Source organism: Rhododendron vialii, chromosome 3a (genome assembly GCF_030253575.1).
Source record: "Rhododendron vialii isolate Sample 1 chromosome 3a, ASM3025357v1".
Taxonomy (NCBI): domain Eukaryota; kingdom Viridiplantae; phylum Streptophyta; class Magnoliopsida; order Ericales; family Ericaceae; genus Rhododendron; species Rhododendron vialii.
The window spans coordinates 24,002,751-24,022,398 of NC_080559.1; the positions used below are offsets into that span (position 1 = coordinate 24,002,751).

Below are 19,648 nucleotides of genomic sequence, written 5' to 3' on the forward strand. Positions count from 1 at the left end.
ATCTCTTGTAATAACTACAGAGATGATTGTGCTTGTAAGTAGTTACGCTAAATTATGTGTCTATCTTTTAATTTGATGGCTTTATGTTTCATTCTTATGCGAAAATACTCATTTTTTTTTAGGCAAATGATTTTGGCACTTTATTTTTTTTATGATGGCACTCTAAAACTTGTTTTTTACTCAAATATATAAATTATACATAGCAAGGAACACTAAAAAATTAAATTTTGGAGTGCCATCATAAAAAAATAGAGTGCCAAAATCATTTTCCTTTTTTGGGTGAAGATACAATTATTTCTTTTTATTCAATAATTGTGAGGCATTACTGCACATATAAAATCGAAGTACCTGGGTTTGCTTAATAAAAAGAAGTGTTGATTGTGCGCAAGTGGAGTATGGAATCTACTTTATGAGTCTTAAGACAAGTCCTCTTTTTATTAATTTAAAAAAGACAAGTTATTGAGTAATAATCTACTCTTAACCACCGTATTTTGGTCTTCGAATGAAAAGTTTGAGTGAGAGAGAAAATGGGTTTTGTAGAGAGAGGAGATTCGGAGGAGGAAAAGGAGAGGAATTCATGGAAAGGGCGTGTAAAAGGAGAGGAAATGGAAAGGGCGTGTGCTACCCTGGTTGGTAGGTTTGCTTTTTACCAATGTTGTGTCTGGATGACAACTTTAAAAAATTTGAAAAGAATTTTTGGGACAATGATGGAGAGAAAAAGTAGAGTAGGAATGCTACCTACACTACCTCATCCACTATCTCCAAAACGAAGTCATTTTGGGGACCTCCAAAATTAACAAAAACAAAAACCATATTTTCCCCAAACCAGCCGATACATAGAACAGAGAGAGAGAAGAAACCCAACTCAATCCAACCCACCGCCAACCACCACCACTGCCGAATTGGAGATATGAGTGGAGAAATATAGAGAGAGAAATAAGAGTAATGATTGAAGATAATGAAAATAATGATTACAAGTAGAAGTAATGAGTATTTTTTGAGTTAGAATTTTTTTTTCTTCGGTTATGATCCAAGCAAGGCATAAGTTTTTATACAATTGCTTAGGATTTGATTTTTGAGGTCAGGCCGTAAAAAACAATTTTTTTTGTCAGTCCCCTAATCTCAGATTGATCCGGAGATAACTTGCTCTTGACCGTACCAAAAAAAGAAATTAATCAAGGTGCACGAAAAATAGTCTCGACATACTTGAAAAAAGAAAAGACAAAAGAAAGAGCATTTGGTGGGCGTGAGAATGTGAGATACAGTCACCTTGTTTGGTTCTCATTTTTGAAAGTTATTTTTTATATAATAAGTGAAGAGAAATAAAGAGAAAAATGTATTAAAAAATGTGTAGAGAAAAAAATGATGGTCGAGAACATGGACGGACGAGATTGAGTTGTGACAGAGAGCGCGTGGCTGGCTCGTGGAATATCTGATGGTCCTTTTGAAATTGAAATCTCAAGAGAAAAAGCTGGCAGTGGGGGGTCAGGACTTGCCTCATTTGTTGTCCTGTTGTTATTATATGGCCAGAACAGAAGGGATTGGGAGAATCTTTTTCGGTTATGGGTTAATTACTTGATTTATTTAGAGGGTATTAGCTCATGCTTATGTTAATGTCACATTGATCTTTTCAAAAATGTTAATTGTCACATTGAAGTATAGGATTAACAATTGCTTTGTGGGGTGACCACTGCATTAGAGGACAATGAACCCATGTCGTAATGAGTATACAGGAAACCAAGAAGTAAGCCATGAGCATCTCCGATTGGGGATGAAAAATGAGGGGATAAATAATTATTTTAGTATGAAAAAATTGTTAAAAGTTAGATATAGATAGATAATAAGACTCATTGTCTCCAATGGCGGAATGGAAAATGAGGAGATTGATAATTATTTTAATATGAAAAAGTGATTAAAAAGTTAGTTTCCCCAAATTAATTCAACTACTACTACTTCTAATAAAAAATAATATTAATTAAATGACCATCAAACGAGAAATTTTAAATAAATTAAATTAAATTTTTCGTCCAATTTTTGTTTGCCACCGTTCAATATCAACAGGCAGATTTGCCCAGCCCCATCTTTACTCACCTTTACTCAATACTCATCTTCTCTCTCTCTCTCAAAGAATGGAAACCCCCTCTTTCCATCGACTCTCCTCCGAGGGTTGTTACCAACGTTCAACCTTTCCGCTGTGGTTCAAGCTTCAAGTTTCAAGCAACCAGATTTTCAGATTCCGGCGAGCTACAACCTTTTCAGGCGACTCAGGTATACTCCGACCATCCATTTTCTAGTAAATTAGTTGTTTTGCTGAACTGTCTAGGGATGCATCTTTGCATCTCATTTTCCATCCCCCATTGGAGATTTTCCATTTGGTGCTAGAAAATGGCTATACAATCCCCCATTGAACTTGCTCTTACTTGAATCTTCTTTACATTTTCAAGGGGAGAAATAAAACTCAATTGATACATGCATATCAGTTTATTCAATTTTTGATAACTTAGGTGTCCGGGCTTGTTTCTGTGCACTTTGACTAATTCACTTTGACTAATTCTAGGGAGACCAGTTCCATCATCCACTTGCAGGAATCCCAATTAAAGACATAGCAAAGTTTTGAAGGATGGGATTATGGGGCTGTGGGGTGCTAGTTTGGGTTGTGGCAAGCAGAGAGCTATTTTGAAGTGTAGTTTAGGTGAGGCAAATGCTATTCGGAGGCTAGTTGTGGATGGGGCGTGGGATAAAAAGTCTTGGGAAGGTGCGGTTGCGTGGTGTTCGGTTGGTGACGGAGAAGAAGAAGTCCGGAATGAAGGATGAAGAGATGTTTTTGCAAGCTCGGCTCTCATGGCGGAGGCTCTCGCCGTTTGGTATGCGCTAGCTTGGGCTTTTGACAGGAGATGGTTGTCTGTGGAAATTTGCTCGGACTGTTTGGTTTTGGTGCAAGGTTTTCAGAAGGATAATGGAATCCATGCTTTGGTTAGAGTTATTTTTGTCTGATATTGTTCATTTGGCTTGTAATTTTAATTATGTTGTTGTTTCTAAGGTTTCAAGGACTGAGGTTAGAACAGCCCATGCTCTAGCTAAAGATGTAAATTATCAAGTTTAGTGTTATTAAAGTTATGTTTGTGGTTTGATCAAAAAAAAAGAAAAAAGAAGCAATCTCTTCTTCCTAAGAAAACCACCCAAACTCCTTCTTAGTTTATCTCTCGTTGTTAACTAATATCTCTTTATACCATATCCACATCTTATCTTCTTCTTTATCCTACAAATGAGCCGTAAATACCTTGAATAAGGCCATCCACAGTGGCATAATCAAAAGCAAATTATTTGTAAAGTTAACAATGTTGGGGTAAAAGATGGCTCACAATGGTATAATCAAACTTAACAACATTCTTAGAAATAATCAAATTTTGGGCTTCGGATAACCAAAACTAGCAACCTTTTTCAATAATCAAAATTTGTGGATATCACACCACATAAGTTAACTGGTTCTAAAATTTATGTACACGCGTGTTTCAAATGGTATTTTCTTCTTCTTTTCTTCGCATGCTCTATATCTCATTTTCTTCGGCCACAAACTCTTTCTTTTTCTTTCTCTTCAAAAGTGAAGCTCATATCTTTCAATCATTTACAATTCAACTCATTGTCACCGGATTAAGGTATTTCACTTTTTTTTTCGTTATTTTTTTTCGTTGCTCTCCTTGTGGTTGAGTACATGAAGAACCTTGCATTCTTTCACAAATTCAAGAACACATCTGTTTTTTTTTTTTTGAGTACATAATTTTTTTTCCAAATTCATAATATGAGGGAAGGAAGTTACCAATTTTTTCTCCAAAATTATGAGAGAAAATCGATATATTTTTGCCAAAAAAAAACCGTAATGGAGGAAAGTGATCAATGGTGGAAAACATTTGTCGCCGCATTAAGGTATTTCACTTTTTTTTTTCGTTTTTATTTTATTCTTTTTTCGTTCCTCTCCTTGTGGTTGAGAACATAAAGAACCTTACATTTTTTTACAAATTCAAGAACACATCTGTTTTTTTTTTTTTTTTTTTGAGTACATGATTTTTTTTGCCAAATTCATAGTATTAGGGAAGGAAGTCACCAATTTTTTTCCCAAAATTAAAGGAGAAAATCGATATATTTTTGCCAAAAAAAAAGTGTAATGGAGGGAAGTGATCAATGGTGGAAAACACAAGGGGAGAGAGAGTGTAATTGTAGTGTATCCCTTATTTTAGTTATGGACTAGAAGTGACCATTGTGGACCTCAACATTGTTAAGCTTAACAACATTTTAAATGGATAATCAAAAGCTGATGTGTCAACTTTTGGTTATCCATTTTTGATTATGCCACTGTGGATGGCCTAACATTGTAGTACTCCCTCCGTCCCAAACTGCTGTTCTCTCTTTTCTCCCAAAATGAATGTCCCATTTCCAAAAACATCCATCAAAAGAGGGTCACTTTCCAATTTTACCCTTAAAAAGTACTTTTCCATCTCAACTGGCATGCCCATTAACTTTTATTTTATAACGGTTTCATGATTTTAAAAATTTTGTATGATAAAATTAATTAACATCTATCAAACAAAATCTCTATTACATATAAAAAGTTAGACCCACAAAATTGACCTCAGAAATATCGATTGGGACTCGGGAGCAAAACGAAAAAAGACAATACAAAATTTTCACATCTCTTAATAAGTTGAATTCCTTCCTAAAGGGACGAGCAATTTGGGATAATGGGAGATATTTTGAGACTCCATTTATGGAAGAAAGAAAATGAAATGTGTTTTTGAATACTCCTTTTTACCCACTTGGATAGTTGGATGGAAATTGGAAAGCGCAACGGATAACCATGAGAAGGAATATGGCAGTGCCTTCGTTGAGTTGGTAATAGAGAGGAGGGTCCACTTTGATTCGGAGATATTTTTATGTCTTAGTCGTTTGGTCACATGTTTTTTCATATAAATAGTAGTAGGAGTATATCATTGAGTATACTATTTAGGATTTGGATTCATGTTCCATGATTCCATCTTGTTCCCTTTTTATTGATTTTCAGTAGGTGGCGACCTGACCTTAGTGGGTCCAGAAACAAAAAGCAAAAATGACTGGGTAGAACCAAATAAGGCAAGGGCAGTTGGAGTGCCTACCAAACGGCCCTCGAGAAGAAATTTTCATGTGCCGGGTGGTTATATCCCACGTGGTACCCGCTTGGCACATCTGAGTCGTTCAATACATTTTCAGACGGCTTGGATTGAAACACACTCTCTCCACTCACACTAACACTTTCTCTCTCCAAATCCAAGCCGTCCAAAAAAGCAATAGACAGCTCAGATGCACCGAGCGGAAACCACGTGGTATCCGCTTGGCACTGAAAAATTTCACGAGCCTCAAATCATGATTTGAGGTGTACATTTCGATGCATCTATTGACCATGGAAAAACATCAAGTTGATCGTATATCGATTGATTACCGAACCATGTAGTCTTTGAATAAAGGAGCAAGAAGTATAATTCTACAAAATAAACTTTCAAGATAATTCTAATCGATCATGTGCTTATCAGTAGTTGGTTAACTAGAATTTTTGTATAATTATTTAACGCATTGAGTTCTACAAAGTAAACAGTTTGGACGGCATTTTGAAGCTCGAGACGAGACTAATTGTGGTGGCCCTGGTGGGCACAAGAAGCAGCTGAGAAGGCATTGTAGGCCCCTTGGGTTTGTACACAATATGCACCACTATGAAAATAGCATGAAATTCAAAGCATTTGCATAGACATTCAAACTTCCATAATTACGTAGTTATTGTACACAAATTCAAAAGATATGTATAAAAACGCATAACAAGACAAAAATTCATAACATAAAATTGTATGAATTCAAGGTTTATGCTATGAGTTCATGTGCAAATGTTATGAATTACCGTAGAACTGCTATGAATTCAAGGTTCATTCTACAAATTTATGTGCAAAAGTGAGGAATTATTATACGAATAATGGATTGTTATAAAAAAAAAATTCAAATTTTTGTACAATTCAAATGGTGCATAGTGCATACCTAAGTGCGATTTAAGAGATGATTTAGGGGACAAAAAGGTAGAGAAAATAGGAGCAACATGAAAGTATAGTAGCAAGTGGCGTGGTTATTCAATGGTAGATGTACTATGCACTTCCGTGCTTTTGATTAGAGTTCAAAGCCCACTAACTACAACTAACATACAAATGACTTTTGCTGGGGGGGGAAATTGAATCTATAGTAACACTTGAGAGGTGTACATTTTGATGCATCTATTGACTATGTCAAAACATCATCAAGTTGATCGTACATTGATTGGTTACCGAACCATGTAGTCTCTTGAATAAATGAACAAGAAGTATAATAATTCTGCAAAATACAATTTCAAGATAATTCTATTCGATCACGTGATTATCGGTAGTTGGTTAACTAGAATTTTTGTGTAATTATTTAACGCAAGTTCTGCAAAGTAAACAGTTTGGACGTGGTTTTGAAGCTCGAGACGAGACTAATTGTGGTGGGCACAACAAGCAGCCGAGAAGGCATTGTAGGCCCCTTAATTGGGTTTGTACACAATATGCACCACTATGAAAATAGCAGGATCCGAAATCTATAGCATTTGCATAGAAACTCAAACTTCCATAATTGCGAAATTATTGTACACAAATTCTTAAGATATGTATAAAAACACATAGCAAAAAGACAAAAAATTATAATATAAAACTATATGAATTCAAGGTTCATTTTACAAATTTATGTGCAAATGTGAGAATTTAATACGAGTAATGGATTTTTTTTAAAAAAATTACGAATTTTTCGTACAATTCAAATAGTGCATATTACACACCTAAGTGCGATTTAAGAGATGATTTAGGACTACAACAGGGTAGAGAAAATAGGAGCAACATGAAACTATAGTATTAAGTGGAGTGGTTACTCAGTGATAGACACACTATGCACTCCCATGCATTTGACTGAAGTTTAAAGCTTACTAACTATAACTAACACTACTACTAACTTTCGCCAAGGAAAAACAAAAAAAAAAAAAGAAATTAGAGTAACACTTGAGAGGTGTACGTTGCATGAAAGTATGAAATATAAACCCGTTGCATGAAAGGATGAAACATAAATCCGCTTGTTACTAGGAGAAGCCTTCACAAGGCCCGGGCCCTTGGGCTAGGTGGCTATTAGTGAAACGAAGCCCATCCTAAAAGAGCTCCTATTGGGCCTCAAGGCCGATTTACCGGACCAGAAAGAATGGGGTGGGCTTATGGGAAATGTTAAACTTTACTCTCTCTATGTTTTGGAATCGGACAATAATTTATATACTTCTTGTTCTTGGCCAATTGGACCACATCCATATATGACTATTTATTTAGTGGTCTTGGGGCTCTGCTGATGCCCCAACATCCTTCTTTACCACATAGCATTTTTGATGAGTTCACACACTTTGTATTGAGTCCCAGAGAAATGTGTAGTAGAGAAGCGTGTAAACTCAATTGAGGCATCATAAATTTGTGATAAGAAAGTGTGTTGAGGCACCACGTGGCGGCCAGAAGGTTTTGTTGGTGGGAGAATGCTCTATTTGGATGCTACTGTAATTGCTAATTGTTCTCCCTTCGGTTAGAAGAAATTGGAATTTTTTTTATTTGGATCTTCAATTTGTAGAGTGTGGAAATAAAAAAACAAATTTTTTTTTTTTTTGAAGAGGTCAATTTCATTTAAGACAAAGTCAACGCATTACATCAGAATCGAGAAGGAATTGCAAAGTGGGCGGAATACAACCCGAAGAGAAAATACAATTCCTACTAAGACAATTTGCGGCTAGCCAATGCGCAACTTTGTTGTTCTCTCTACAACACCAAACAAAAGACCAATTCCTAGAGGTTGCCCACTCTTTGATGTCATCTATTAAAGTTCTAATCTCCCATGGTTCAGAAAACTTAGAGTCCTTGAAACAGTTAATAAGTTCCAGGCAGTCCGACTCAAAAATTGCTTCAGAAATGTCCAGCTCCATTGCTACGCTGCAAGCTATTCTCAGAGCCCAAGCCTCAATGCTAATAGCCGAAGATGCGATTAAAGTTTTACAAACAATTGAGCTAAGTTATGGAAGGATTAAAGTTTTACAAACAAATTCTCTCTTAATGTTGGTAAAAAGAAAAAAAAGGTAATGCAAACCCCGAGGGGTTGACCTAATGGTCAAGACTTGGGAGCCAGTCCATACAGGGTTTGCTCTGGCTGTAATTGAGATCCCCGCAAGTAGATGATGAGATTTGTCTCCCAGGATTAGTTGAGGTGCGTGCACGTAAGCTGACCTGGACACCTAAATTATACAAAAGAAAAAGAGAAAAGTAATGTAAATGGATAGTTATTTGTTTGATTGCCCCTTTTAAGTAAACACACAATAATTCCATCTCCCTAGCTCTTTTTAAAGTTTTCTTCTTTTTTTTTTCCAATAAAAGATTTACAAGTAGCATTAAAAACGTTAATTGGTGAAAGATAGTAATTGAATGGCTTGGCTGAACGGTAAGACTTGCAGTTAGCATCTTTTAATTAGTAATTAAGAGAACATGAACAATCTTCCTCCACTAGTACCACATGCCACTTGCTATTTTTTAATTTATAAAACCCAAGATTCCCATGCAATTAATTTAGTTACAATCAACAGTAGTCAGTACTGCCAAAACAGCGAGATTACCGAATTTTAATACTCCTACTCCTAGAAGAAGAAGAAGAAGAAGACCAAACCCCGGCCATATCGAAAAAAGGAATTTAATGCTTGCCTTGGACCTCGATCTTCTATGCAATGCATGTTTCTCCTTCTTCTTAGGGCGAAAGATGCCTGTTTTTTCCCCATGTCTCTCCTCAAATATTTCAAAATACTAACACTCTTAGTCCTACCACAAAACAAGGTTCTTTGCCTTTGTTTAATTTCAGATTTGGAACACAACACAAATTCGACTAATTTGTTTTGACTCTCCCCCCCTCTTTTATAATTGCACCGTCTTCTTTTTTTCCTTCTGCAGACGAAGTTACAGCATTACCCTTTATGTGTGAAACCTTTTGTGATCAAATACTTGTGCTCGCAAAGTCATATTTCGGTATCTAGGTATGGACTTCAGCCGGTGTTGAAAATTTTGGGGCCTTAAGAGCATTTTCAATCAAGCCTTCAAATCTAAAGGGTTACATAAAGTTTTTAAACGGAGAAGAGCTCCAATTCCATACTCCCATCAATTAAAGGTGTCATTAAACAGATACCTAGAAGAGATCCAATACACTGAAAGGTTTTTCCGGTCGTTAATTTCAGGGCTTCAGAATTAATCGAAGTACTCATAAGTTGGCTCTCGAACATCCGGGAAAAAAAAAAAAAAAAAAGAGGAGCTCCAATCCATCGGCCTTTTGGGAAGCCAAATCCCATGTGGTGAGCATGAGATCAGAGATGCCAATATTTTACGCCAAGAAATGGTCTTGCAAAATGTGCTTTTGCTTTAAAATTTTGACCGTTTGTGAGAAAAAAAGACTAGCCGTTTGGATTTTTTTTTTTTTTGAGGTTTTTTATGCATCTTCGCACAAGACTTGAGAAGAAATAAGGAATTTTGCTTTATTTTTTTTTGTTGATAACCGGATTTCTGGGTTAACTTGCGCACACTTCGACTAATTTCAGGCCTTGAAATTAATAACTGGTCGGCCAGGCAAACTTTCCAGTAGTCCCAAGGTTTGTAATGTTTGGCCTCCATAAAATTCGAACATGCGACCTCATAAAGAATAAACAATTATTTGTTTTTTCATGTTCACTTGACCAAACTCTTGATAAAGAATTTTGTTTTATGTTTTAAACAAATCAATTACAGAAAAAGATGAAGTCTGAATAGGGATACATTCTTCATAAGAAACGTGTTTTTAAAAATAATAATAATAATAATAATAAACAAGTAAAAACTAAAGTATAACAATTAAAAATTTGAGAAGATGGGAATGGATCATCTCCGGCAGGGCTCTAAACGAACCGAGGAGTTTGCGAGCTCGGTTCGATTCAGCTCGTTAAGGCTCGACTTGGCTCGGCTCGGCTCGGCTCGGTTCGTTTAGTAAATGAACCGAGCTTAAGCTCGAGTTTTCGGCTCTTTACTAAACGAGCCGAGCTCCGCTCGGTTTGTTTGACAAAAGCTCAGCTCGTTAAGGAAGGCTCGATTCAATTAAAGAGGCTTGTTTAATAAATGACTAAACTCGGCTTGTTAAGGCTCGAGCCGAATTTGAACTCGAGTTTTTGGCACGTTTAGTAAACGAGTCGAGCTCGAGCTCACTGAAACTCAGTTCGATTTGGCTCGTTTGCACCCCTAATCTCCGGTCCATGTTCTGGAAGGGAGGAGATCCATATTGTTCATTGCTACAATAAATAGTTTGGATGTATTTTAAATTCGTAGCAGTAAGAGTTAATTAATGAACAAATCCGAACTATTGAGTATATCAATGGCCAATGGGTGATCCCGATCTAAACTGTCCCTTACAGTCCAAATCATTCGACGGTGGAGGCAAGAAAGTTGTTCTGATCTGCATGACGACAAGAAAAGAAACGGGTAATTACGAAATCTCTGGTAGGTGGAAAGGACAAAAAAGAATTGCATGATAGAGGACTCATGTTTCCAAATATGTCTTATCATGGACCCATCTAAAACATTAACATGAAAGACGTTTATGACTTGCACCGAATTCTTTTTTTTTTTTAAATGACAAAAAAATTTTATTAATCTTAAAATTGTTACAAAACTAATAGGAGCAAGAAAATTGCATCATATTCAAAGGACTATTATCTGCCCAATCCAAACACTGTATTGGGCAATCTAAACATAGTATTCTTAAGTGCTTGCTCTATTGAATTGTTTTACGTGTATGCTTCTCAAACTAACTTCGGGCCATTTTACCAAAGATGTTAGTGAACCTTCACGGGATTGAACGACAATAGCAATGGAGGGCCACTTTGATACCCATCCTCCCCCTATTTAACGCAAAGGCAATATGAAAAGAGATGAAATGTGAAGACCTGAAACATGTTTATGAACCTTTTACCTACGAGATTTGCTTTATCGAACGGAGGCAGATTCTCTGCAGTCTGCAGAGAGTCCCTGCAGTTCAATCACAGTCGTTCATCTTTGCATTTAACGGGTCCAAATTTTGAAAATCTTTTTCGAGGAAAAGTTAACTTTTCTCTGGAAAAGTTTTTTTTTTTTAAATTTCGACCGTTAAAAATACCATCCGACAACTGCACCTTTGCAATCCAAATGTGGACTACAGACAAGCCTGGTGCTTATCAAACTATGTTGAAATGCGACTAAAAAGTACTTGGAAAATGGACAAAGGTGAAGCCCTTGTACAAAGAACAAACACGAAACAAGGTAACATTACATGTTCTGAATACATACTCAGTGAATAATTAAACTACAGATTTACGAGCAATCCTACAAAGTAAAAAAAGCACGTACCCAGGAGGTACCCGCATACATATTGTCCAATATTTTTTAGAAGTTGAGTGAATCCATCAGTAATTTTAAGTAGCTAAGCATTGCACACCAAGCAGCTTCAGATTGAACCCAATCGATGTGTATATGAGAGAGAGAGAGAGAGAGAGAGAGAGAGAGAGAGAGAGAGAGAGAGAGAGAGAGAGAGATTAGGGTTCAATTAAGCTCATTTAGAGAGAGAGAGAGAGAGAGAGAGAGAGAGAGAGAGAGAGAGATTAGGGTTCAATTAAGCTCATTTGGGGAAAGTGTTTTGCCTAGGGGTGTGCAAAAAAACCGAGACCCGACGAACCCGACCCGACCCGACCCGAAGGGTTTCGGGCGGGGCCGAACATGTGGTTCGGTCGGGTACGGGTACGATTTTCCAAAAAAATCAATTTTCGGTTCGGGTCTCGAGGTGCTGTTTTTTCTTACCCGACCCGACCCGACCAACCTGACCAAAAAACAAAGGAATTCATATACTTTACTTCGGTTTTGGTCGGACCCGACCAACCCGACCAAAACCCGACCCGACCCGACCCGACCCGACCAAAAAAATCGGTCACACGGACGGGTATCCCCCCTCCTTCGGTTCGGGTTCGGGTCTCCAAAAAGTGTTAACCGACTGGTCGGGTTCGGGTTCGGGGCCGAACCCGACCCGTCCGACCCGTGCCCACCCCTAGTTTTGCCCCTTACTTTGAGGGGTAAAATGGTCATCACAGATTGAGCTTTCATGTCTCTGATAAGATTTTAGATGGATTCATGAAAGTGATGTTTTAAACATGAGTTCGTTGTCTTGCAATTCTTTTTTAATCTAACCTGGCTTTTATGCCATCTTTTGTTGGATTGGAGAGAGTCATCCGTGTAATGTTGGCCACTCAAAAGTGGTATAAATTATCCAAATTTTAAAATTTAAAAAGACCTCTCCTTGAAGAGTATTTTGAAATCTGAACCATAAAATGCAAAGATGAATGGTTAGAATGTAACGGCAGAGAAGCCAGGTCCCATTTTTTTATTTTTTGGTCCATTCCACTAAACAGAGATTAGCGCAAAATAAAAATGGAATCGTGTGAAGTGCATTTAATGCATATGGTGGGGTACTACAAAGAACATATTTCAATCTACTGTACTAGTCTCCCCCTCGAAATGGGTTTCATTTTTTTTTAATAGTACCCACAACTTAATTTATGTCAGGATCTCATCGGTCATTAATATGCCTTGTTTTGGTGTTCAAATTATTGCTGCTTATTCCAAAGAATTGATGATTAAAATAATTAAACAGCAGTTAGATATAGCCAAAAGCTGCAAATTTGTTAGTGAATTATCTGTCCAAAATATTTATGTTAAGCAAATGATATAGTAATAAATTTAACTTTCCTTCTAGTTTTTTTTGTCAATCCGAAATTCACTTTCTTTTTATTTGATTCTTTATATAAACGGTTTTGCTATTGTCTGCCCAGTCGATAAGTACACTAGAAGATAAGAAAAACACATATTTCAAATAAGATCCATATTGCATATTTTTAAATTTTAATAAATTTATTATTTTTAAGCTTAAAATTGTCTTTTTAAAAAATAAGGACTTATTCTACGTGCCGGAACGTGGCCTTAGTCTTTTTATTTATTTTCAGAAACTCTACACACAGATGGTATATGCACAGATTGTTCATAGATGGGTCAATGGGGCCCACTTTTGGGTCTTCCTAACGATCCAAGCCGATCATTAATAGTATTAGAATAAGTTTTTTAAGTCACCTCGTAAAAAATTAGCTCAATCGGGTACTTGAAGTGTTTGATCCAATCTTTCAAATTTTCATTTACAATTTAGGATCTTGAATTTTGAAGGAACTTTGAAAAAAGTTGAACAATTGAATCAAACATTTATAGGTATTCGATTGAGTTGATTTTTCATGAGATAACTTAAAAAATTATTGTAAATTTTAATGAATGATTCCAAAAGTTTGTTGAGAAATCGAAGTGGGCCCCACTGACCCGCCATCTGTGCGTGTACTGTGGGCTCTCTGATTTATTTACTTGCTCTGACTGGACATTTGCTTCAAATTTATATCCGTGGCTATTTTAATTGTTAATTACACCACCAGAAGGCTATACTATTTTCAAGGGGAAAAACTTAGGGGTGTACACGGTCCAGATTGGTCCGGTTCTTTAGAAAATCAGTAACCGAACCATTTCAAACGGTTCTAGAAAATTGAGAATCAGAACCTAACCAGTATATGTATGGAACTTAACCAGAACCAAACCGCAAGACAGGTCCGGTTTTGGTCCGATTCCGGTTCTATCCAATAAGCATCCAAACACTTATTCACAAAATATGAACTCATAAAATTAAAGAAATAACAAGATAATCTGTTGGAATAAGAAATGAAGGAAGAAAATAAAAGTTTTCCTAATAAATGAAATTTCATCTCTAAATAAATTAAGTTTAGCAAGGAAAAGATTAACCTACCAAATTTAAATACTTATTTAATTACACACACATATGTATATCTATATTATTTTAGTTTTAAACGGTCCGGTTCGTTTCTAATCACGGTTTATTAATTGAGAACCAATAACCGAACCAAAATTAATGGTTCTTATTTTTTTGGAACCATAACCTGACCGTAGATCCTTAGAACCTGACCAAATAAGACGGTTCGGTCCGGATCGGATCGGTTCTACGGTTCGGACGGTTTTCTTGAACACCCCTAGAAAGACTACAATACACATTTTTTATTTGGGTGTGTATTATATGTACCCCCAAAATGTTATGAATTATAGAGAAAATGTTACGAATCGTATTGCTAAAAAGTTACGAATCGTATAAAGATTACGAGATACACCAAAATGTTATGAATCATAATGAAAATGTTATAAATCGTACTGTTGAAAAGTTATGAATTTTAGAACAAAAGTTACGAATCACGCTAAAATATTATGAATGAACCATAAAATAGATGCATATGGTATATCCTTTTAAGGAGTGTGTATTGTAGACTTTCCCATTTTTAAGAATTAATGGTGGGGACTTTGGACTTGGAGGTGTGTATTTGTGTATTCACATGAATGTCTGCCGATATTTTTTTTTTTTGGCAATTTTGACTAAACCAAAAAATAAAAGAAAAACTTAGGGCATGTGCAAGAGAATAGGTAAGAATCTAATTCAATGATTTTAACTATTTAAATATTCGTGATCCATTATTTAACAGTTTCAATAGAGGGTTAGGTACATATACCTATAGTACCTAGCTTTTCAAATATACATAGTTAGAGCAAATTCACCACCTAAATGGTATTGCGAAATCTATTTTTTCTTGCTATGACACTATAAAACTCCAAAAAAGAGAAAGCAATATATATATACTATTGCACATATTCGGCATCATTTTAAGCAATGGTATTAATCCAATATTGTTTTTTAATGCTAATCAAATGACTTGAATGATGTGACAAGTTTGACAATTATCAAATTTGTTGCCAAATTTAGTACCAAGAATGACATTGCTAAAATTTGATAAATTTTGCAAATGGGCGGAGAAGATTCTGTTATTCTTGATGACACATTTTGATTTTTGGCATGAAGTTACGTAAAATAGAGAAGATGACTGAAGATCTAAAGGCAGAAATTACTGGTCAATTTTCGTGGAGGAGGATGATGGATTCGAGGATGAGGCCTCTCTTTCTCTTGAATTTTAGTTCTCTGGTTTTTGGTGTGGTTTTGTTTCTCTTGTTTTTCGGTTTTGTTCTATCGGCTTGTTGGTTTTTTTTAAGGTTGGGGTTTTTCTTTTGGCGTTAGATTCTTGTGGTGTTTAGCTATTGTTTCTTTTGGTGTTAGCGGGTTTTTGGATTTCGTTTTGGTTTGTGGTGCATTGGTTGGCATCTTGCCTTCGTGTGGTTTTGGTTCTCTAGTGGCGTATGTCAGTGTGCCAGTAATCCTTTTAATCTTTGTATTTCTTTTCAAAGATTAATAAAATTTCTTTTTACTGTTTTAAAAAATATATATTAAAATTATAGGATACGTGTAAGCTGGTAGAAGAAGTTAAACACCGTAGCTATGCCTCCCAATCCCATCGCGCAACTGAGATTTGCCAATCACTTTCTTCAGATTCGAGACGCATGCTTGTGTTCCCATATCACATGGCAAATCTCTCTTTATGTTTTTATCTTCGTCAATTTTGCAGAGAGTCAAAAAAGAGAACCGTGTAATGTAAATGTAATCCATCCAAACAACTCTAGGATATGATGCTCTGCTCTCTTGGCCTCAAATAAAGTTTGGACTCTATTTTCAAGTGGGTGGACTCTCCCGACCCACACTTTTGTGAGAGGAAGAAGCACTAATCCTGAAGCACAGAATAATAATCTTTGCTTTTATCGGCGATCGACCACAATCATAATTAATTTGGAAAATACTAAGACTAAATATTTCTTTTTAATTATGTATTTGTAACCTCATGTATATAAACAATCTCATGAGACAAAGGTAGTGTCAAAGTGTGGAACCATATATTAACTTAATTGGTTAGCAACAAGTATGATCAACGCATGAACTAGCGGTCATCTCATATGACTTTAGCGGTTTATGTCACCACTTTTGTTTTCTTGGCATTGTGATGATAAGGCAAATGTTATATATGCTTATATGTTAGGTGTATATAAATTTAGTCACACCAAAATTGATAAATACATATCATAATGCCATACAATATTTTTTTTATCGACAAAAGTAAATTTTATTAAAGGAGTTAGGAGAAAGGGATTCCAACAAAAAGTTAGAAATCCAGTCAAGAGGGACAAAACCCTCAATGCTTGCCCAATACAATATTAAAGCACACTCATGATGGCCAAACAAGCCCAAATATTATAATTAAGCACACACTCAAAGAAAACCCAAAACTTAACCTTCAAAATCTATACAATCTCAAAACTATACCGAAAACCAGCCGCACCACCACACTCCGCCGGTCGACCACCACCACCGCCGGTACCAACATTAGTTAGCGTCTTCCAAGACGTTAATTTTGAAAGGTCTTTACTTGGTGCAATGTCATGTTATTCAATGCTCTTAGGGTAAAGATCACATGGTGCTCCAAAAATAACATTGGATTCTATTAAGTACTACTTGTGTGTTTTAATTAAATATACTCCATCTCGTACAAGATAGCTAGGCGTTATTTGTTTTGATTTATTAAGTTACGTCTTGCATGCCGGCCGGCCGGCCCTGTGGTTCATTCCCAATTAATGATTCCAAACCATTTTCAAAACTCAAATAGTCAATGCTGTTACTCCAATATTCAAATCACGAAAAACAATAAACTGTTTAATTAGTTTGGCATTTTTCTAATCTAAATATTTAAAGAATTAGTTGACTTGAATCCACACAGACATCCTTAATTAGCTATATATTGTAGTAGTACTTATTAGTATAAATAACCACAGTCACTCCATCCCCATTTCCACATCAACTAGCTAGAAGCACTTTTTTTTCTTCCCTCTCTCTCTACCACCAACTTCGAACTTTCTCCAGATTTTCTCTTTGAAAAATGGGTGGGAATGGAAACTCTCCTTGTGCTTCCTGCAAGTTGCTCCGGCGTCGTTGTGCCAAGGAGTGCATCTTTGCTCCTTACTTCCCTTCCGACGACCCCCATAAATTCGCGTTGGTTCACAAGGTCTTTGGTGCTAGCAATGTTAGCAAAATGTTGCAGGTCTCTCTCTCTCTCTCTCTCTCTCTCTCTCTCTCTCCTTTTTTTTACATATACACTGCATATTGAGATATCACATATATTTGGATCGGGGAAAAAGAGCATGTTCAACAACATACAAGTGTAGCAGGCTAGCAACGCTAAAATACCGCAATGCAACATATATCTAGTAAATCGAGATATGTCTCGTGGTAAAATAGCACGAAGTTACTTATCGCGTCACATCTGGCACATTATACTTTGTATACTCTACTACAATACTGTTGATCTTTACTAAAAGCACGGTAAAAGCTACAATATTGTTGGAGTGCTCATGTTATTTTAGCGCGCACTGAAGAAACTAGAAACTTATCAGATTTCACTGTAGAAAACTTGTATACTTTATAAATGTGATAGTTTTGGCAAACTAAAATCGCCCTCACAATGTCACGCTAGTAATTAATTATGCTCTTCTGTGTGTTTGTCCACCTGTTTTGTCGATATTTTGGGTCGTTTACCAAAGGACCCGGTTTTCCTAGAGTCTGGAGAGTCACATCACGATTGTCCATCTCGTGTTAATCAAATGGGTATCTGATCCATGTATCTCTCCCTCATTATAGGAACTTCCAATCCAGCAGAGAGGAGATGCAGTGAACAGTCTAGTATACGAGGCAAATGCAAGAGTGAGAGACCCGGTCTACGGTTGCGTGGGGGCAATTTCTTATTTGCAAAGCCAGGTTTCTCAGCTACAAATGCAGCTGGCTGTGGCCCAGGCAGAGATCCTCCTCTGCATCCAGATGCAGCAAGACCCTGCAATACCACCAGCCCCACAACTAGTTGACTCGGATGACAAATCTTTTTTCCTCCAAAACAATGCCCCCCAGTATCTCCATTTTGCCCCTTCTAGCTATGTAATTCAGGACTACTCACTTAAGAAGGAACCTCTCTTTGGACAAGACATTGTTTCTTCTTAATGGAAAAAATAAAAAAATTTGTTTCACTTCATCCTTTAATTATTAGTCCTTTCTAGACATTGATACAGTTTACTTATAATTTGACAATATGATAGAGAGGGACCACCCAACGTCGCGTTAGAATTATGTTTCGGGGCACTAAAACTTGAAAATTAAATTTCTATCTATGAAAGAGTCAAGAGAGCCACTTGAATGAATTTTGTTAGGATACATTTGCTTTACTTTGTAAATTAAAAATGAAAATGACTAGATGAAAGTGGATTGTGCCATGGCATTAGATCGCATGGTGTATCTCCATCGCTGCCCAATCCGGTAGCATAACCGGTGAGGTTTTACCAGATTGTGCTCATGACTCAGCTTTGGGCTTCTCCGATCCAACAGACGGGAAAATTCCTTGATGTCCTTCGGAGCCCAACTCCCTCCGCAGCTACACATTCATGTGAAACTAACAATAGAAATTCGAGAAAATGGATTAGTCTGAAAACAAAGGTAAATTGATTGGGTCAACCCTATCATGTGGCCATAGGGGATGAGTTTATATTTAAAATATAGGGTTTTCTTCTGAGCACATTGTTTGACAAATGAAGCCTCTCTTGGTGTGTAATTTATGTTGTTTCACTGCAAGGGTCGGTGCTCCCTCAATTATCTATACAGCAGACATAAAACCCAGATGTCCCTCAAGCCTTACAAGCTCTGTACAGCCATACTATGGTTTCTTATCAGGGACGGAGCCTGATATTTGAATTCGACAGGACCCGAATCCAAGAGGGGCAGGACTGTACTGTGCCGTCTGGTAGTAGCTGCAGGCGATCCTTGTTCGTGTCGTTCATATTAGTTCATTCGTAGAGCGGGAGTGTCGGGAAATCGGAGGCTCGCGCTCGGATTTAGAACGAACAAACACACTCAGGATCTTTGGATACTATTGTCACAGAAAACAAATAAGAGAAAGAGGAACAGTAAAATAGAACACATAGATATACGAGGTTCAACAATTTGCCTTTATTTCCGGAGCCACACTAGTCCACTATAAACAAAAAAAACAAAAGATTACAAGTCCTCTCATTCCTCTCTGAAAAAAGTTCTCTCTTGCACTTTCTCTCACTGGAAATCCTCTCTAGAAATGTTTTGGGCAACCCAAGTTCGATTCCCACAAGCTGCAGCCGCCTCATCTTTTATTTGTTACCCCATTTTTGTTCTACTCCCACGCCTAAGTTCAATTCCCAGGCCTCCCAACCTCATCTTTTCTATATTACTCCATTTTTTTCCTACCACTTTTTCTTTTCCTCCTAATCCACAATATTACAAAAATCAAATTACTAAATTATTTTGTTGAAAATTTGCAATTTAACTAACAAAATAGTGGAGTAATGTATAAGTGATTTGTTGTTACATTTGATAAAAAGAAAAGTCATAGTTAAAATAAATCGAGCAAGCTAATTATATGGTTATTGTTTTTACCTCCGAACTACCATTTCGCAAGAGAGATCAAATAGAT

At 36.6% G+C, this 19,648-nt stretch overlaps 1 protein-coding gene and 1 long non-coding RNA gene across 2 annotated transcripts; both read left to right on the forward strand.

Moving 5' to 3' along the window:
* The first annotated feature begins 2,116 nt into the window (after window positions 1–2,116).
* Window positions 2,117–3,153, forward strand: LOC131320596 (uncharacterized). The gene is made up of 2 exons (XR_009198308.1): window positions 2,117–2,268; window positions 2,567–3,153. It is a non-coding gene; the product is annotated as an uncharacterized LOC131320596 (long non-coding RNA).
* Window positions 3,154–16,929: 13,776 nt separating this feature from the next.
* LOC131320595 (LOB domain-containing protein 12-like) lies at window positions 16,930–18,190 on the forward strand. Its single transcript, XM_058351337.1, has 2 exons — window positions 16,930–17,203; window positions 17,800–18,190. Exons 1-2 carry the CDS (start codon window positions 17,042–17,044, stop codon window positions 18,151–18,153), a joined length of 516 nt encoding a protein of 171 aa, XP_058207320.1. The 5' UTR covers window positions 16,930–17,041; the 3' UTR covers window positions 18,154–18,190.
* The last annotated feature ends 1,458 nt before the right edge of the window (window positions 18,191–19,648 follow it).